General features: G+C 43.5%; 1 protein-coding gene across 1 annotated transcript; it reads right to left on the bottom strand.

Moving 5' to 3' along the window:
* Nucleotides 1-1,061: 1,061 nt before the first annotated feature.
* Nucleotides 1,062-8,280, bottom strand: nptx2b (neuronal pentraxin IIb). Its single transcript, XM_060938944.1, has 5 exons — nucleotides 7,864-8,280; nucleotides 4,628-4,847; nucleotides 4,172-4,416; nucleotides 3,798-3,977; nucleotides 1,062-1,289 (listed from the first exon to the last, which is right to left on the bottom strand). The coding sequence occupies exons 1-5, from the start codon at nucleotides 8,278-8,280 to the stop codon at nucleotides 1,062-1,064; spliced, it is 1,290 nt and encodes a 429-aa protein (XP_060794927.1).
* Nucleotides 8,281-21,433: the final 13,153 nt, after the last annotated feature.

Raw genomic sequence — 21,433 nt, 5'->3', positions numbered from 1 at the left:
CAGGATAAAGCGGCTAGAGATAATGAGATGAGATATATAATGTGTATATGAGTGTTTAGTCTATGTCTAGTTATTATCTAGAGTGTTTTTTCTGTTTATATTGTTTATTTCAATTATTCTATTTTTATTTATTGCATTGCCTGTTGCACCGTGGGTCAGAGAGGACTGAAATTTCATCTGTGATGTTTGTCGAGCATGTAAAGCATATTTGACAATAAAGTTGACTTGACTTGACTTTTGTAAATATGCACTAACAGTTTTAAATGTTTTTATTTTTCAGAAATGTTCATGTATTCTCTCACGATAAACAGCAATACAAGCATTGGCACAATATTTTACAACAAAGGCCTTTCATACAATGCAAGAGACTCATTAATCTTTGTATAAACACAAAACTATAGAGCCAAACCCAAACATAAAGATTGCCTTTAAAAGCACGTTTGCATTTTATCATTAATTTTGGATGCACGGCTGTTCAAAATGTCACAAAAACGCATATGACTTGAATAAACTATTTTGGTTGTGCTGATTTATGACAGTATTTTGTTGCCTGGAGAAAACAGACAGAAAGCTAAAATGAGATTTTTATATATATATATATATATATATATATATATATATATATATATATATATATAAAATATTGTTTCCACTGTATAACACATTCATTGACTCAGAACAATAACCTATATAATACAATTCATGACATGAGTTCATTAAAAATGTAATAAAATAAGTTATAGAGCTAAATAAAATAAATTAAACTACATTTACTGTACAGTTACCGCAGTTAAATCTTCCCATCCTTGGATATCGTCTCTCGATCCATGACAAAAGGATAGTCCTAATACAGGTCAGTTAGTAAACCATTAACATACTAATGTCCACACTGATTATTAGCGAACCCAGATAAGACACTGTATTAATATTAAAGTCTACGAAAGCATGCGTACATATTCTGTAACATAAAATGCAAACATGATTTTTTAAAAAAGAAAACATATACTGCATTATGAAACAAGCACAAAGATTTGGGGCACAGTTTGAGTGGACAGAAATCTTTAATTGTTAAAAAGCCTGTCTTCACATAACTGAAGTGGTCCTTTAGTGGCACCACCAAACACCTCGATGTTGCTGTCAGCCCAGGCCACCACATTCCCAGGCACGTAGGAGGAGCAGTTGGCCATGGCGCTGATGTCTCCAGGTCGGAGAACCCGGTCCCAGATGTTGAAGTGACTCAGCTCACCGACGAAGGCCTGTGTGGCATCAAAGTGGCCCCCGACCACATCCTGTTGAGGCCATAAACGTCAAACCTTGTTAAAACAACAGTAAGTGCTTTATTTATTCGCTCTTAAATGAGGAAATACTGGGAGGGGTTACAGAGAACACAATACTCTATGAAACAAAAGTAGAATGTCTGCCATTTGTGCCTTTATTTTCACATGCACCTCATTTAAAACTTGTATAGTAGGAGTACGTTAGAAATCGAAGTAGAAGTAGGTTGTAATTTCTAGAATTGCAGCTGCACTGAAAACACTGACAACTCTTTTGTCATTACAAATACGACTATAAGCTTCATACTGACACTGACTGCTCTAAATGCTTGAGTCAAATGGGTCATTTGATGACGAGACTACTGTATATACAGTGTGCTGCAGAGTTTTTGACACCTTTCTTGAAGTGTTTTATTTAGTTTTATTTTAACTTTGGGAAGCACAGTGGTTATCTCTGTCACCTCACAGCCAGAAGGTTCCGGATTTGAATCTCATGGCCCAACTGGGGCCTTTCTATGTGAAGTTTGCATGTTCTCCTCGTGCCTGCATGGGTTTCCTCTGGGTGCTCCGGTTTCTTCCCGCAGTCCAAAAACATGCGGATTAGGTCAACTGGCTACTCTAAATTGCCCATAGGTGTGAATGTGAATGGTAGTTCGTCTCTGTATTAGCCCTGCGATAGATTGGTGACCTGCCCAGGGTGTACCCCACCTCTCACCTGAAGTCAGCTGGGATTGGTTCCAGCTTTCCCAGTGACCCTGATGAATAAGTGGTGTGTGTGTGTGTGTGTGTATATATATATATATATATATATATATATATATATATATATATATATATATATAAATAATGGATGGATAGATATTTTAACTTTTTTTTAATGCAAATTTTTTAAGCAGTGTGACTTTTCAATAAAGCACTGATTTTAAAATGATCTGCACCACTACACTTAATGTTTTATGATACCTGCCCTGGAGAAACTAACAACGTTGAGTCTCTTCCTGTAATGTCTACATTTGGAGGGTCCTTGTTCCACTCCTCCCTGCAGAACTCCATTATCCTGAGCTCAGGTTACTGGGTGACACAGTGGTGTAGTGGTTAGCACTGTTGCCTCACAGCAAGAAGGTTCTGGGTTCGAGCCCAGTGGCTTTTCTGTGTGGAGTTTGCATGTTCTCTCCATGTCTGCATGGGTTTCCTCTGGGTGTGGTTAGGTTAACATGGGGCAGCCATGGCCTGAAGGTTGGGCTGAAGTGCCCTTGAGCAAGGCACCTAACCCCCAACTGCTCCCCGGGTGCTGTAGCATAGCTGCCCACTGCTCTGGGTATGTGTGTGCGCGCTCATTGCTCACTTGTGTATGCATGTGTGCGTTCACTGCTTCAGATGGGTTAAATGCAGAGGTTAAATTTCACTGCGCTTGAGCGTACATTCTTCTTGTACTGTCTGTGTGAAGGTCCACATGTTCAACACATGACACAACACTATACCAGTTGCAGTTCTAATACGTTCAGGTGAAGCACAGGTGCTGTGTTTTGTGAGATGTTTCCAGGAAGGGCTTCTTTCTTTCCCAACAGCTTGTTATTATGGAAGTGGCAATTACCAGTTTTGTTTTGACTTCCCGGCCACAAGAATTAACTATACTATGGAATTATAAAACTGTGGGGGGAAAAAATGTTGGGTTTTTTTTCTCTCCTTTGCTTCGCCATTCTTCTCACTGCATGTCAAGATAGTGTCTCATGGTTCCAATCCTGGTAAATTTCCAACTGTTTTAAACCTCATACAGTATTTATACCCTTGTGGAAAAAGGGCATGGTTAAAGACAACAATAGAGATCTTGATAGCAGACATCCCTTATGATTCCAAGTGCGTATGACTTGCATCACCAGAATAGCCACTGCAGCGCATATGGAGGAGGGCATTGCTCTCTAGCAAACTGTGGATCAGATTTCTTCAACATATGCACAGCTTGCTTTCTAGCCATCTGATATTTATCTCTGAAAAGCTTTTTGAAATGCTGCTCATGCAACATCACAAGGCAGAGTAACACACTCAGAGGAAAGTCCCATAACTACGATTGGTTTTTGTCCCTGTGATTGACAGGGGAGAGAGTCAGGCCATGATAGCTTGGCCAGCTTTGCTCCCTTGGCTCCTGGCTACAGATGCCTGTGACATTATCAAGATTCAGACTTGCAAACTCCAGACAATAGGGAGAACACTTTTCTGTTGTGCCACATGGGAGCACAAAACTGACATTTCTTACAATTTCAGTGTAACAAATCAAATAGCATATTAAATATTAAGTAATAAGTATTTGATCACCCCTGCTTACAGATTTAATATGATTTTCAGTTCTGAACATGAAAATCCCATCAGATTGCAGTGTCAAGTCTGCAAATATTTTAACATAATCCTAGCTACTCACTGCGTTGGGTCTTCAAGGACTTCTTTGGGAAGTGATAGAAAGGTGATAAGGATATGCACAGACCTTCTTTCAAGTATTTCCTGCAACACGATTACTTCTATTCTCACCTGTTCCTGGCCCAGAATGAGGACTCCATCAGGTTTGATGGGGTGCCATGGGGCCAAGTTCTCCCCTGAGCCCAATTTCTGACCATCCTGGTAGGTCTCCCACAAACCATCTCTGGTAGTCCAGGTAATGCAGATATGGTGCCATCTTCCATCATTCACAGAAAGAGGTAACTGTGCCACCTCCATGGGGATGGAAGGGTCAGAAATTCACAATTGTGTGAACGTGAACAATGACTACGCCCAGTTTAAATGTTGTTATGGAAATGTTATTTTCAGCAATATGCATTTTTCAAATATTGAAGAACTTGTGGTGCTTTCAGTTTAAGAAGACTGAAATGCTCTCACAGAAATAGCTTGAAAACAATTATATTTACCTTGTCATTGATGAGAAGCTCTATTGGATTGTTGCCCCATTCAATCAGTACAATCTCGTTTGCTTGCCCGGGGACACCATAAGAAAAAGGGGTCCCAATGCCAGGGCTGGCACTGGACTTGAGCCACATGCATACAGTAAAGGCATACATTTCTGGCAGGCTCTTTTTCACTCGGCCAAAAAGATAGTTTGTGCGCAAGGGTAGGGAGAGTTTAAAATCCTCAGGGGACTTGAATCTTGTACCTGCTAGCAGAGAGTGTGAATTAGTAATGGGTCACCTCTGATGGGAAACATTAGTTTTCTTTGAAACAGCAAAATAAGCCTTAACTCTTCCAATGCCATAGACTTCCAATTTCCTTTCAAATACACGTTCATGACTGCATAAAAAAATAAAAGGTGGGAAAACTGAGGATGAATGGACCTAATAAGCAATAGACATATAAATGATTGTGAATACCTTTCTCCAGGTCAGAGATTCTGTTCATGAGGGTGTTCAGGGTGTTTTCTGTTTGCTGCCGATGAACAGATGTCTCATTATATAGCTGTGACTTCTCTTCCTCCAACTCACTGACTTTGCGCACGAGCTGGCTCTCTAGATTGCCCAGCCTATGTTGCAATAGGTCTCGTAGTTCATTGGGGAATGGCGCTCCAGAGAGGCTGGCTCGCATCTGCTGTTGCTGTGAACAAATGATATACAGAAACTTTTATCAATCTGTTATGTTTCTGCACATCCTGATACATGCTGAGAAGATGATGTGATTTATATACCAATCAGTCCTCACGTATTAAAACAGGTGAAGTGAGTAACATTGATTATCTCATTACAATGGCACCTATTAAGGGGTGGGATACATTACAGTCTCAGAAAATAAAGTACATTATTGTACCTTTAGGGGTACAACAGCTTGTCACTGGGGCAGGACCCTCTAAGGTACTTATCTGTACACTTTATATGCTGCTGGGGAACATTATATATCTTGTTGGCCCGAAAAAGGTACACATAGTTACCCTGAGGTCCAGTAATAAGCCCTGGAGGGTACGCTGGTGTCCATTGTACCTTGAGGGACAGAAATGGACTCCTCCTGTACCCCTATTTTTGACAGTGTAGGCAGCAAGTGAACGGTCAGTTCTTGAAGTTGATGTGTTGGAAGTAGGAAAAATGGGCAAGTGTAAGGAGCTGAATGACTTTGACAAGAGTCAAACTGTGATGGCGTGACAACTGGGTCAGATCGTCTCAAAACAGCAGGTCAAACACTGAATAATAAAAATACAGGAAATGGCGCTATTCCACAACTGTAGGAATCCATGTTATGTCCAGAACCGCTTGATTAAACAAGTGTTGCCAGGCAAAACAAGCCTCGCCCGGTAGCACTTATGATGAATATGAAGGAAGATATCGCGAAAAAAATAGTTACCCTATGGGTCCATGTGGCTACTGCTTATAAATAAAATTGTTTTCTGATCCTATGTCCATACAGTAAGTATAGCATATATATTTACTCTATGAGGCAGTAGCCACAAAAGTGAAGCGTAATCCAAAAATGCACAATTTAAAAATCACAGAAGTAAAATATACCAAGTGTCTGTACTTTATATTATTCTACTCTTATCTCTTACAGTTTTCGAAACTGAAACCTCTGAACCGAGGCTGACATACGCACGCTGTCGCCATAACCCAAACTTTTATTTCCCGGAAATGGCCCGGTGCTAGAGCTCAGTGGAACGCACTTTCCCTCTGTAATAAGCATAAACATGTCTGAAAGTGATTTCTTTAGTCTAGTCCGTAGCAGGTGAGGTAATAATAATAAATCAACAGAGTGGGGAAGTTTGGTCAGTGGGGTTTAAAAGTGGGCGTGGCCATAACCCCTTCCTTTGCATATATAAACGAACCAAGAAATCATCCAATGACAGCACAGTGTATGCAAATGATACAGGTAGTGATCCAATCAGCATGTTTGTGGGAGGAGTCTTTCCGAGGCAGTGCTACTGCAGTCTGAGCTCAGAGGGTTTTTTTTTTTTAAACCTTTTTGGTCACCGTGACCTTGACTGGATGACCCTCAAAATGTTGGCGGTTCTATTTGAGACCAATGCCCATCTATCCTGAAAGTTTCATGAAGATTGGTCCAGCCATTTTCCCATAATGTTGTTAACAAAACAAAACAAAGAAACCCAACCAAAAACACTACCTCACCCCGCTTACTCCATAGCGGGCGAGGTTATAAAGAGAAACGACATCCATCATTGCTTTAAAACATTAAGTGTCTTTTAATTAATACAAATAAAGAAAAAAAACATTGAATTAGAAGGTGTGTCCAAACTTGTATGTGTGTGTGTGTGTGTATGATTATATATATATATATATATATATATATATATATATATATATATATATATAAGGAAAGTAATTCAGAGATTAATTTAAGACAGCACTGTTTTGTTGTGACAATGTTGTAATTTTAAGCAACTACACTGAATTCATACCAAGCTCATATCCATATTTAGACCTGCTATAACAAACAAGACAGTACTGTGATAATTTGTTGCACACCTGTCTAAATAAAAGTGTTGATTAAATCACACGTTTTATATTTTAGGGCTAATGAGAGACTATGAATCAAATCAAGGGTTTTATAATTAAAAAAAAAAATCTTGTGGATTGACTGAGCCTCACAGGCACTGTGGGGGGAAAAAGCATCTACAGTTACTTCATTCACTTTGCTGTTCACTTATCATTTCGGCTGTACGTGTGTACTAATCAGCATTATTCACTAATTACAGTGGCATGAGGGTTTGCACAAGGTAAGAGATATAGATAGAACTCGACGGGGGATAATCCCTGTAAATTCTCACTGCCTACACTTAATTACTAAGATTAAAACCTCTTAAACAGAGTACACAAGGTTTACAGTACAAATTTATTGCAAAGGCTATAATATCAGGACATGTACATGTTACAGGTCAAAAAAAATTCAACCCAGGTGATTTTTTTTTTTTTTTGACCTGGGTTAAAATTTTAACCTAGTGCATAATTTCCAACTGGGGTCAAATTTTGGATTATCTAAGATTCTTAAAAGGGATTGTCTATCACTTCTTTTCTTCTCCCATCCACACCTACTTAGTATTTCCTCGTTTGTCTAAGAATAAACATTCTTAGATAAGAAATGTCTATTCTAATAATTAGCATTTTTTTTAAAAGTATCTTTTTTCATACCTAGCTGGGATTTGAACTTGAAACCTTCTGATTTTTAATCCAACATCTTAACCACTCAGTCAGCAATGAAAGGAGTGATGTATATCTTTTGAATTTATTAATGAGTCCAGTCTTATACGTTATCAAGTAGTTTAAAATACAAAATCTTCCCAAACCCTAACCCTGGATATAGTACGGTAAGTCTCCCTAATACAAGTAGCAAATTATGAACTGGGTTGAAAATGTTCACCTGACCTCCAACATAAATAACAGTGTTGTCAGTCAACAGTTCTAAAATATCAGGACTCATGTATGATGCATAACTGTTATATTATTCAATTTGATTTAATGGCTTTACCTTATACACTGTGTGTGTGTTTAAATATGGCATTGAAAACAAGGCAAAACAGAAAAGCAGTCTATTTTATAATCTGAATGCATGTCATCTGATCTGATCTCCTGTACAGATTGTACTGTATGTGCTTGGTTTCAGTCCCTCTCACCTCCAGGTTTTGAAGCCTGTCCTTCAGACTCTGCATGGTCTTACCCAGCGCGTGCAGAGTTTCGTTGGGATCTCTCGGGACGTCGTCCATCGTGTCTTTCCCGTTCCTCCACGACGAGGACTCTTCCGAGGTGCTCTCACACTGAGACAGTTTGGATGTGAGCTCTTTGATGGCACCCAGTTGATGGTTTATTGTGTCTTGTTGCTGGAGAACAGTCTCCCGGAGCTGCATCACCGTCTTCTTCATGCCTTCAGCCTGAACACTCTGAACAAACTCCATGTGGACCGGACAGCTCGGTTCTGTATCCGCAGGGATCATGGTGCACAGAAAGCGCTGGTGCTTGTCCTCCTGGCTGCGCACTGATTTAACGCACGTGATGGTGAAGACGCACAAGAGCAAAACAGAAGGACGCCTCATTCTGGAGATGATGATGATAATATTGATGATGATGATGATGATGATGATGATGTCCACCTCAGAGAACCAGGCTCAACTTTTCACGGTTGTCTGTCTCCCATGCGCGCGCTATCAGCGTCTTTGGAGTCATTTCCTTCCTAAACACCACTTCATCAGTGACTTCATCACTTTCCAGGATGAGTCCTCTCTCAGTCCTGCACTCACACTGACACTCTCAGATGAATGCCTCCACTTCCCGATAGGTTGATAATATTTGCGTCACTATGAATGAAATAATCAACCAATGAGGAAATAGAGAACTGCTGAGGTCAACACGAATGACAGGTTGTACACATTGCTGTCAGCCTGGTCCTGTGATAGGGGAGAGTGGGGTCAGTTGTAACCATGTCAGGAAAGGCAAACCAGGTAAGTGTTTGGGGCCCTCTAAAAAATATTTGGCCACTCATGTTGACGCATTCTGCGATAGCAACTATCGTCGTTGTCGTCACTGCCAAACCCAATCCAGGCTTGAAGCGAACCATGTTTGGTTGACTTGACCAGAATTGCAGCATTAAAGTGGCCAGTTCCTTTCTGCACACTCCCGGGCAATTCAGAATAGCCAGTTAACCTGACTGGATTTTGCGATGGCAACTATCGTCGTTGTCGTCACTGCCAAACCCAATCCAGGCTTGAAGCGAACCATGTTTGGTTGACATGACCAGAATTGCAGCATTAAAGTGGCCAGTTCCTTTCTGCACATTCCCGGGCAATTCAGAATAGCCAGTTAACCTGACTGGATTTTGCGATGGTAACCATCGTCATTGTCGTCACTGCCAAACCCAATCCATGCTTGAAGCAAACCATGTTTGGTTGACTTGACGGGAATTGCAGCATTAAAGTGGCCAGTTCCTTTCTGCACACTCCTGGGCAATTCAGAATAGCCAGTTAACCTGACTGCATTTTGCAATAGTAACTATCATCGTTGTCATCACTGCCAAACCCAATCCAGGCTTGAAGCGAACCATGTTTGGTTGACATGACCAGAATTGCAGCACTAAAGTGGCCAGTTCCTTTCTGCACACTCCCGGGCAATTCAGAATAGCCAGTTAACCTGACTGGATTTTGCGATGGCAACTATCATCGTGGCGACACGGTGGTGTAGTGGTTAGTGCTGTCGCCTCACAGCAAGAAGGTCCTGGGTTCGAGCCCCGGGGCCGGTGAGGGCCTTTCTGTGCGGAGTTTGCATGTTCTCCCCGTGTCCGCGTGGGTTTCCTCCGGGTGCTCCGGTTTCCCCCACAGTCCAAAGACATGCAGGTTAGGTTAACTGGTGACTCTAAATTGACCGTGAGTGTGAATGGTTGTCTGTGTCTATGTGTCAGCCCTGTGATGACCTGGCGACTTGTCCAGGGTGTACCCCGCCTTTCGCCCGTAGTCAGCTGGGATAGGCTCCAGCTTGCCTGCGACCCTGTAGAAGGATAAAGCGGCTAGAGATAATGAGATGAGATGAGAACTATCGTCGTTGTTGTCACTGCCAAACCCATTCCAGGCTTGAAGCGAACCATGTTTGGTTGACTTGACCGGAATTGCAACATTAAACCAGCCAGTTCCTTTCTACATACTCACGGGCAATTCAGAATAGCCAGTTAACCTGAGTGCATTTTGCGATGGTAACTATCGTTGTTGTCGTCACTGCCAAACCCAATCCAGGCTTGAAGCGAACCATGTTTGGTTGACTTGACCGGAATTGCAGCATTAAAGTGGCCAGTTCCTTTCTACACACTCACAAGCAATTCAGAATAGCCAGTTAACCTGACTGCATGTCTTTGGACTGTGGGGGAAATTGGAGCACACCCACACAGAAAGGCCCCCACCGGCCACAAACCCAAAACCTTCTTGCTATGAGGTGACACTGCTAACCACTGTACCACCATGCTGCACAATGACAACTATAAACCCCCTTAAACCTGCCCTAGTGACCCACCATTGCCTCCAAGTGGTGCAACCCTTCTAGCTACCCTATGCCAGCTGGATACCATAGGACAGTCAGCCAGCTACCTGTAACTGTCATACATACAATATTTGGAGGTATCACAGTAAAACTAAAAGCCTATATACCCACGGATAGTGTGATTTGTTGTGTTTTAGTTGTATTTGTTTGTTTGTTTGTTTGTTTGTTTGTTTGTTTGTTTGCTTGCTTGCTTGCTTGCTTGCTTGAAATGGTCATTTTGTACAAAGTTAAGTTACTTTGGTTAGACCCCAGGGCAGACCCAGGACATGCTGGAGAGATTACATCTCTCGGCTGGCCTGGGAATGCCTTAGTATTCCCCTGGAAGAGCTGGTGGAGGTGGCCGGGGAGAGGGAAGTCTGGGCTGCTCTGCTTAGGCTGCTACCTCCGTGACCTGGATCAGGATAAGCGGTAGAAGATGGATGGATGAATGGTTAAGTTACTTTGGTTCTATAGGAGTTTGCTGCACACACTTTCTGCTTTCAGCACTATTACTGCTAATTGTCTAAAAGCCGTGCCCCTAAAATCTACATGTGGCTCGATTAACCATGGTTTCAGGAAGAGCAGTTGGCTTAATCACAGTACAACATAACAACCACCACCACCACCACATATTTTCTGCTCTAAATCTTATCTCAACAAGTCAACATCATTGCACGTTGTCCACCGAGCAAAGACCCCATTTAGAGGATGATGAGTCAAAGTCAGTATATAATCTTTCATCAGTTGCAGGTAGCGTTAATTTCAGTGTTCCCATACTCAGTGTCTCAGTTGACAGAAAAATCTAACAATTTAACACACAGCCAGTTAAATATATGCCTTGGCTGTTTTTATGACCAAGCCAACATTTTTATGTTTTGAGATACTCTCAGGTAGCTAATAATAATAATAATAATAATAATAATAATAATAATAATGACTTTATTTATATAGCACCTCTTACACATTTAAATGCAGCCAAAAATTCTTTATAAGAAAGGCAAAAAATAAACATAAAACACACAAAAAGTAAATCAGGAATTAAGAAAACATAAGGAATAAGTATATGGAAACATGTAAGTTAAAAGATAAGAACTAAACACTAGACTAGGGTGGCATGGTGGTGCAGTGGTTAGTATTGTTTCCTCACAGCAAGAAAGCTCTGGGTTTCAGCCCTGTAGCTGACTGTGGCAGTATAGAGGATTTTTGCTGACATCACAGATTTTTGTTTTTCACACAGCGTTTGCCATATTGCCGGGCAAACAAAGAACCATAGCCGCAACAGGCAATGAAGAAAATCGAGAGGACTGCAGTCAGTACAATCTCTCTGAAATGAAAAAAATATATATTTTATACCAGCAGGTAGCGTTACAGCCAAAAGCTGAAACATGCAGGCATCACAGATCCATATAATTTAACCACAAACATATTTATTTATGGCGGCACGGTGGTGTAGTGGTTAGCGCTGTCGCCTCACAGCAAGAAGGTCCGGGTTCAAGCCCCGTGGCTGGCGAGGGCCTTTCTGTGCGGAGTTTGCATGTTCTCCCCGTGTCCGCGTGGGTTTCCTCCGGGTGCTCCGGTTTCCCCCACAGTCCAAAGACATGCAGGTTAGGTTAACTGGTGACTCTAAATTGACCGTAGGTGTGAGTGTGAATGGTTGTCTGTGTCTGTGTCAGCCCTGTGATGACCTGGAGACTTGTCCAGGGTGTACCCCGCCTTTCGCCCATAGTCAGCTGGGATAGGCTCCAGCTTGCCTGCGACCCTGTAGAAGGATAAAGCGGCTAGAGATAATGAGATAAGATATTTATTTATTTATTCTGTCCACTCTACCTCTTTCTCTCTCTCTCTGCACACACACGGGTTAAAAGCAGAGGAGGAAAGTGACAAAAATAAAGGCTTCTTCTTCTTAATTTACCCATAAATGTATTTATTCCACTTGAAAAGTGTACAGCAAACCAGCTACCAGATTTGAGACACTACAACATCTTGAAGTATTTAGTATTTGGGACTTCTAAATACAGGCTGCACAGTGGTGTAGTGGTTAGCACTGTCGGCTCACCGCAAGAAGGTTCTGGGTTTGAGGCCAGTGGCTAAAGAGGGCCTTTTTGTGTGGAGTTTGCATGTTCTCCCTGTGTCTATGTGGATTTCCCCCAAAGACATGCAGGTTAAGTGGTGGCTCTAAATTGACTGTAGGTTTGAATGGTTGCTTGTCTCAATGTATCAGCCCTGCAATGAGCTGGTGGCTTGTCCAGGGTGTACCCTGCTTCTTGTCCATAGTCAGCTGGGACAGGTTCCAACTTGCCTGTGACCCTGTACAGAATAAGTGGCTACAGATAATGGATGGACTTCTAAATACACTGGAGATGCTACAAAAGTACAGATGCCGACCAATATTTTGAGGCAGGTTTCATGCATGTTGGAATGTTATGGGAAATTTCTGTTAAATACCTTTATGAAAAAAGTAAGCTCAAACATGGACTTCTAATAGTAACTAGAAAAGTACTCAGAGAGTGCAGACCTCCACCAAGAATCCTTTAAAAAAATCCGGGATCCAGAAGGTGATCCGTATCACCGGCAAAATTTAATGGATTGTTACTTGTGCCCAGTCACACCTCTGGAAAATTTTTCAGAGCAATCCGTTGATTACTTTTTCCGTAATGTTGCTAACAGACAAACCAACCAACAAACAAACCAACGCTACCGAAAACATAACCTCCTTGGCGGAGGTAATAATAATAACTAGAATGCATTTCCGGAGAAAATGTGAAAGTGTGCTTGCTCAGGTGTGCCGCCATGGCGACCCGGCAAGAGAGGCGACCGCACGCCCACACGACAAGTTTTGTGTCAACATGCGAAAGTTTGGCCAAGACACAAGGCGGATTCTCATATGGAGATGACAGGCTGGCAAGGTTCTTTACAGGGACATCCCAGAGCATCACTAACATGAAAATTTAGATGTAATTCTAAATCCGTAAAGAGTGACCCAAAACACGTTTTTGCTCATTGTGGCGCCCCCTAGTAGCCAAATGAAACCAAATTTGATGAGGGTACATGAACTGGTGCCGAAAGTCATCTCAACAAATATGGTCTTGATACGTCAAAGCGTTTCTGAGATATGAGCCAAAATACGTTTTTGCCAATTGTGACGCCCCCTAGTGGCCAAATGACACAATATTTGATGAGGGTAGTTTGGATGGTGTCCGAAGTCATGCCACTAAATATGGTCTTGATATGTCAAAGCATTTCCATGATATGAGCTCACTTCCTGTTTGGTGGCTTCGCCATCGATTTTGATTGGCTGCCATGGGCGAACGCTTCAATGTATGAGAGCAAAACGAATATCATTCATTAGGCTTGGACTGGAGATCATGTGTACCAAGTTTCGTGATGATCGGACAAAACATGCGGCCAGGGTCACTCTACCTTCACTTTGGACAAAATTCAAAATGGCGGAAAATCTAATGCCTCGGTCACAACCAGCCGTACGTGCCCCTACGGCCTGTCTATGTGCAAAAAATGCAAGAAATGCACGGAGGGCGCGCGTGAAATGCAAGGAGGGCGCGCGTGTGACGTGCTGATTTTCGAGCCGTAGACTGGCCGCAGACCGGCCGCAGAGGTTCTTTGTCATGTCAAACAAACTCTACGGGCACTTACATTTTTTCAGGTTGCAAGACAAACTTATGGCCAACGTGCGTCTTTCTCCACGAACAAAAAAAACGCAGCGCTTTGGGAAACGCCAAAAATCGCACAGCCAAAAAATCGTACGTCCGGTTGTGACCTAGGCTTAATTAGGTGGAGAATGACATCATAGGGTGCGTTGGAATCGTCTAGCTCCAAGGATTCCAATGGCACCAGACATATGAAAATCGGACATACAGATCAAAAGTTGCATGCATGAACGCATGTAAGACTGTGATCAGTTGGTGGCACTAGAGCGTGAGACGTACCAACATGAAACTTGATGAAATCAATCAGGGTCCACTCCTCTATCAGTGTACCAAGCTTCATGACTTTACACCTTACGGTTTGACCTACAGAAGGAAAAATCTGTTTTTTGCGTCACGCGCCCATTCATTTCAATGGGGAAAAAATTAATCTTTAAAAAAATCTGGGATCCAGAAGGTGATCCGGATCACTGCCAAAATTTAATGGATTGTTACTTGTGCCCAGTCACACCTCTGGAAAAAATTTCAGAGCAATCTGTTCATTACTTTTTCCGTAATGTTGCTAACAGACAAACCAACCAACAAGCAAACAAACCAACTCTACCGAAAACATAACCTTGGCGGAGGTAATAAACAAGCCAGGGCTTAGAGCTTGTATATTTTATGGTGTTTTTCCTCATCTACTAGATTAGATTAGATTAGATTAGATTAGATTAGATTAGATTAGATTAGATTAGATTAGATTAGATTAGATTAGATTAGATTAGATTAGATTAGATTAGATTAGATTAAACTTTATTGATCCCTTTGGGAGGGTTCCCTCAGGGAAATTAAGATTCCAGCAGCATCATTACAGATAAACAGAGAAAAGAAATAGAGAAAACTTCTAGATAAATTAGAGTAAATTAAGTATTTACATATACAAATATAAAAGAATAAGATATGGGGAAGAGAGGGAGGGGGAAAAGGGGAGGAGAAGTGGGGTTAGGGTAAGTGTGTGTGTGGGGGGGGGGAGCAGGAAAGATATTGCACTTTATATTGCACATTATATTGCACATTGTCCGGTATTGCTCATTGTTAGGCTAGGCTACTGCTCCTTCCCATCCTCTGTCCTCCTGTTACCCCTCCTCCCTCCCCCCAGAGAGGAGTTGTACAGTCTGATGGTGTGAGGGACAAAGGAGTTTTTGAGTCTGTTCGTCCTGCACTTGGGAAAGAGCATTCTGTCACTGAACAGGCTCCTCTGGTTGATGATGACGGTGTGCAGATGGTGACTGGCATCGTCCATGATGTTCAATAGTTTGTCCATAGACCTCTTATCTGCCACCATCACCAGAGAGTCCAGCTTCATGCCGACCACAGAGCCGGCCCGCCTGATCAGTTTGTCCGGCCTGGATGTGTCCTTCTTGGATGTGCTGCCCCCCAGCACATCACGGTGTAAAACAGGACACTGGCGACCACAGACTGATAGAACATCCACAGGAGTTTCCTGCAGATGTTAAAGGACCGCAGCCTCCTAAGGAAGTATAGCCTGCTCTGTCCCTTCCTGTATAAGTGATTAGTGTTGCAAGTCCAGTCCAGCTTGCTGTCCAGCCACAGCCCGAGGTACTTGTAGGAATCCACAGCCTCCACCTCGACTCCCTCAATCAGAACTGGTCGTGACCTTGGTCTGGACCTCCCAAAGTCAATGACCAGCTCCTTGGTCTTCGAGGTGTTGAGCTGCAGATGGTTCCTGTTGCACCACACAGCAAAGTCCCTCATCAGGCTCCTATACTCCTCCTCTCTGTCGTCACTGATGCACCCAACAATGGCTGTGTCATCGGCAAACTTCTGAATGTGACACAGCACCGAGTTGTAGCAGAAGTCCGTGGTGTACAGGGTGAAGAGAAGAGGGGCCAGCACCGTGCCCTGGGGTGCTCCGGTGCTGCTAATTACAGTGTCAGACGTGATGTCCTTCAGCCTGACGTACTGCGGCCTGTCAGTGAGGTAGCTGGAGATCCAGGTGACCAGGTAGGGGTCCACTTGCATCCTGTTCAGTTTGTCCTGAAGCAGTAGGGGCTGGATGGTGTTGAAGGCACTCGAGAAGTCCAAGAAGAGGATCCTCACTGTGCCATTTCCCTTATCCAGATGTGAGTAGGCTTGGTGTAGCAGGTAGAGGATGGCATCTTCCGCACCAACACCTGCCCAGTATGCAAACTGCAGACAGTCCAGGGCATACATGATGTCTTCCAGAGGGTTGGCACTCTCCCCAGCTGCAGGCTGAGGTTGAAGATGCGTTGGAGTGGTTCACCCAGTTCAGCAGCGCAGGTCTTCAGTAGTCATGGACACATCTTGTCCGGGCCTGTTGCTTTCCTGGGGTGAAGCTTCTTCAGTTGACCTCTGACCTGGTCTGCAGTAATGCATACAGGAGTCTGTGTTGAGGTGGGAGAGGAGGGGGCTGCTGTGATGACTGGGGGGAGGTGTGTTGAGGGAAGAAGGAGAGATGGCTGCAGTGAGGGAGAGGGTGGGGGGGACATGGGCTGGTTGAACTGATTGAAGAAGTCATTCAACTCATTTGCCCTCTCCACTGTCCCCTCAACGACTTTGGTCTTTGTATTGTGGCCTGTGATGGTTTTCACACCTTCCCAGACCTCCCTCATGCTGTTCTCCTTCAGCTTCTGCTCCACCTTTTTCCTGTAGCTGTCTTTAGCTTCCCTCATGCAGCGTTTCACCTCCTGCTGTGCTGCTTTCATTGCCTCCCTATCCCTGCTCCTGAAGGCGGCCTTCTTCCTGTGTTACCCATGGCTTGTTATTAGGGTAACACCGTACAGTCTTAGCGGGGGAGACCACAAAAGTTGAGGTAATCTGTCAGACAGTGTGTCAGCCCCTCTATGTCCTCACAGTGTGGGCTAAGCAGCACATCCCAGTCTGTGATGTCATAGCAGTCTCTGAGGGTATCTTCCATTGCAGGGGACCACCTCCTGATGGAGCTAGTTGTTGCAGGCTGCCTTTGAACCAGGGGGGTGTACTTCGGCTGTAGAAGAACCAGGTTGTGGTCAGACTTCCCTAGTGGGGGGAAGGGTGCGACTCTGTATGCATCCCTCACATTAGCATACAGCAAGTCAATTGTCCTGTTGTCCCTTGTTGGACAGTCCACAGCCTGGTAAAAAGCAGCCAAAGTAGAGTCCAAAATAGCATGATTAAAGTCCCCAGAAATGATCATATATGCCTCAGGGTGCTGTGTCTGCAGCCTTGCTGTGACAGAGTGAATCCTCTCACATGCAGCGGCTGCATCTGCCTTCGGAGGGATGTAAACACAGATGGTGATCATGTGACTGAACTCCCTCGGCAGATAATATGGCCGCAGGCTAACGGCTAGCAGCTCCAAGTCCGGGCAACATAAAACTGTCTTTACGGAGATATGTCTCGGGTTACACCAGTGGTTGTTAACATAAATGATGAGTCCCCCACCTTTGCTTTTCCCGCATGTGTTAGTGTCTCTGTCGGCTGTCACAGCAGTGAATCCCCGCAGGTCCATGTTAGCATCCGGTACAAGGTATGTTAGCCATGTCTCTGTAAAGATAAATAAGCTGCTCTCCCGGTAAATCTGCTGGTTGTTCAGAGCGGAAAGCTCGTTGACTTTATTCGGCAGCGAGTTCACATTCCCCATGATAACGGAGGGAATGGATGGTTTGTAGCGCCGCCGGTTGTCCACTAGCCTAGCCTTTAGCTTAGCTCCGGCTTTGTAGTCCCTGGGTTTCCTCCTCAGCTCCGCCGGGATGGGGTGTCGTATCCCGGCTCGTCCCATTGTTTTCAGGTCCAGCAGATCCTCTCTCAAATAAGCGAGAAAACTGGCTCCTGGTTGCGTGTTAAAGTTAAATACATTCATGTAATAAAGTTAAACACACTGTGTCTTCATAAGAAGAGCAAAAAGGTGGAAAAAAAGAGGTTTAAAGAGCTAAAAACTACAGAGCTACTGGAGAGGCAGCCGTCTCACACAGCGCCCAATTGACATATTAACATTATCAGTGCATAACAAACATGCTACTAGTCTAGCCAAGCATTAGGTCTCATAAAATATATCACATCCAAAGCCCTCATCCAGATATACATTTTAACGTTGCACAGAGTTTTCACACTAACCTGATATAAAATGTCAACACACAGGAATGCTTTGTTGGCATCCAGTCTTCCTGTTTAACTGCAGTTTGCTATTTTTCTTGTCTTTCTGGGTTTGCCAGGAAGCAATGAAAAGTTAAATCAGGCTTATCTCCACATCTGTTATTACATCCAAAAGCACTACCGGTCTCTGGCATTGTTCTTTTAGATATAACTTCTAGAAGTTTATCTGGAGATGTTTACTGAATTTGGCTTACAATCACTCGCGTACATTCGTACCGGTTGTTGTCAAACACAAAGCTTGCCAGGCAACATGGCCACGTAAACAAATCCGCAGTTGCAATGATGTCACGTGAAAGTCCTCTATAGAAAAACACTAGAATAAAAAGCTTTTGGTTAAAAATTGTACTGCAGCCAACCACTAGAGGGCCTCAGATACAGTTTGGCTTTTGACTCTGTTACAAAACCCACTCACATCCATCCATCCATTACCTGTAGCTGCTTATCCTGTTCGATAGGGTCGCAGGCAAGCTGGAGCCTATCCCAGCTGACTATGGGCGAGAGGCGGGGTACACACTGGACAAGTCGCCAGGTCATCGCAGGGCTGACACATAGAAGCAAACAACCATTCACACCTACAGTCAATTTGGAGCTACCAATTAGCCTAACTTGCATGCTTTTGGACTGTGAGGGAAACCCACGCAGACAACATGCAAACTCCACACAGAAAGGCCCTCACCGGCCGCTGGGCTCGAACCCAGGACCTTCTTGCTGTGAGGCGACAGTGCTAACCACTACACCACTATGCCGCCCACTAACATCTAGTCATTGGTTTTAATACTATCATTTGCTCCAGTCAGCAGAAAGCTACAGTGGTAATGGTTCTTCTGCCTGCTTAATGACTACTTTAAATAATTTATTGAGTATCAGTTAGCATGATTGATAGGTAACAATGCTTAGATGTTAGCAGCACGGGCGATTGCTCTAAGACACTGGTGCCATGGTGGCGGCCCGCGGGCCGGATCCGGCCCGAATGAACATCTAATCCGGCCCCCTTGCTGATGGCCCTCTAATCGTTCGGCCGGCAGAGAGCCATCAATGTCTGCCGCACCCCATTGAACAATTATTACAGAACAATTACCTGTCTGTCACTGCCGATCGCATTGACGTCAGAGGCGGAGATTTGCCTGATGGCCCTGCCATTTGCATCGGTCCAATTCGCGCCACAGACTGTTTAAATTTTAAATTATATTGCCACTGTCAATTTTATCAGAGCGAGAGGGCTCAACCACCGGCAATTCGATGCATTTTTATCTGAAAATGACATCCACCAGGGCCTTCCCTATCACACCGATGTGCGTTGGTTGAGCCGAGGCGCAGTGCTCAAACGGTTCTACAAATTGCGCACAGAGATAGCCGAGTTCATGCAGGCTAAAGGGAAGCCTGTGGAGGAATTGGATGACACCGAATGGACCAGGGACCTTGCCTTTTTAGTGGACATTACCGAACACCTGAACTTATTGAATGTTAATATGCAAGGTCGCAACAAACTCGTTACCGAGTATTACGACGGTGTCTGTGCGTTTCAACGTAAACTTGCGTTATGGAAGGCACAGCTCTGTCAGCGCAATGCAGCCCACTTCCCCTGTTTGAAATCTCTGTCTGTCAGTCATCAGAGCATGGACAAGTATGCAAACTTGCTTTCCGGTCTCATGCACGAGTTTGCCAATCGATTCACGGTTTTCACTGAACTGGAAAAGGACTTTGCGTTTTTTGGCTCTCCATTCACCACGGATGCTTCCGAGGTCCCCGAGGCGATGCAAATGGAACTGATAGACTTGCAATGCTGCATGCGGTTGAAGGACATGTACAAATCTGTTGGTATTGAATCATTCTACCAATCGTTGCCACCTGAGTACCCGACTATCACTGCATTTGCAGGTAAAATACTCTGTATGTTTGGGACAACATATTTATGTGAGCAGGCATTTTCAGTTATGAATATTAATAAATCGAAAATGCGCAATCGTATGACACATGGACATCTCAATGATGTCATGAAAATAGCCACGGCCCAGAGCCTGTCCCCCAATGTGGACAAGCTGGTGAAAAATAAAAGGCTTCTGGCTTCGACATGTAAAATGTAGCTGGCTTGTCTGCCCATGTAACATAGTGCTGTGAAGTAATGATTGGGAGGGTATGTTTGTGGGAGTGGGAGTTTGTGGGAGTTGTTTAAGTTAATGTACCATCTGTTATTTATGTCTTTTTATTATTAAGTTCTAGTGAATATTTAGTCACTTGGCCTGTTGGTGGAGTACTTAACCTTGGCACATCTTTTGACTTCTTTAGGGCTACTTAGGGCCATCTTTTTTAATTGGCCTAATTAGGCCTGTGTATTGACATGGTTTTATGTGCAAGTTGTCAATAAATCTGATCAAAGTAATTTACAGTTTAGCTGTGTTTTTATGTGTCCTTGTCCATTTTGTTGTTTTTTTATTAGTTAAAAAAACAAACATTTATAAATAATATTTATATTCATAAATGATATCAAATAGTATGTCTATTTGTTTAGTGTTTGGTCTTGTCACGCCGGTAATGCAGCCCCCTGAGGTCCCACTTGAAAACAATCTGGCCCCCTGACCAATTTCACCCTGGCACCCCTGCCCTAAGACAATGAGGGAGGCTCAGCCTCCTCTAAAAATGACGAACATCGTGTAGGATGAATTGCGCTAGGCTTATGTTATAGCCAACCTTATAACATTGCTATTTCAGATCCAGAATCATAGAAATATATGTGCTCAACCCAACTACAGTGCGAAATCATTCCGTTATAACTTTCCCCAGTTCACCTAATGTGTGCGTGAGTTTTTCCCCCTCGTGACAGCGCGATGCAGCCCAGCCTCAGTGGACTTCAATGGCATTTGGGAGCTATGCGCTTTCAATATCAAAATGCAAGACGATTATTGGACAAATACTGCGAAAACGCCCGCCCACGGACTCCCAGCCTCACAGTGGGAGGGACATGGCAAAGCTTTCCGCGAGGAGACTGGTGATTGGTGAAAGCGGCCGGATATTTTCTTTGATTGACAGCTCGTTTCAACTATAGACAGGCAGCGGTGAATCTCAGTTCAGTCCCATGCGGATTCGCAAGTGCTGTGGTGTATTGTAAGAGATCAGCTTACATTTTGATTTCATTCATTACATACGGTTTCTACCAGCTTTTTTAGTTTGTATATATTTTCATTGTAAATAAAGTGTAAATATAGTGTTAAGTTTGCTATCTTAGTTCCAGAAATTTCATTTATTTGAGTGACTGAACTTGAACCTGAGGGGGCTAGTCAGCTAGCAAGAAAGCTGCGCACGGATGCCAAGCATTGCTGATTTAATTTTGGCGAAGCCATTTGCCAGTCTTCCTTTCGAGGAAAAAATT

Source organism: Neoarius graeffei, chromosome 14, assembly GCF_027579695.1.
Source record: "Neoarius graeffei isolate fNeoGra1 chromosome 14, fNeoGra1.pri, whole genome shotgun sequence".
NCBI classification, from domain to species: Eukaryota; Metazoa; Chordata; class Actinopteri; order Siluriformes; family Ariidae; genus Neoarius; species Neoarius graeffei.
Note: the sequence above shows the minus strand (reverse complement) of the source record. Positions and strands in the feature narration are given on the sequence as shown.

Excerpts from the sequence above, each read along its gene's own strand:
- nptx2b (XM_060938944.1), bottom strand. The coding sequence starts at position 8,280 with ATGAGGCGTCCTTCTGTTTTGCTCTTGTGCGTCTTCACCATCACGTGC. Across the intron at positions 3,978-4,171 it reads AGCTTCTCATCAATGACAAG|GTGGCACAGTTACCTCTTTC; the intron begins GTAAATATAATT and ends ATCCCCATGGAG. Across the intron at positions 1,290-3,797 it reads TCATTCTGGGCCAGGAACAG|GATGTGGTCGGGGGCCACTT; the intron begins GTGAGAATAGAA and ends TGGCCTCAACAG.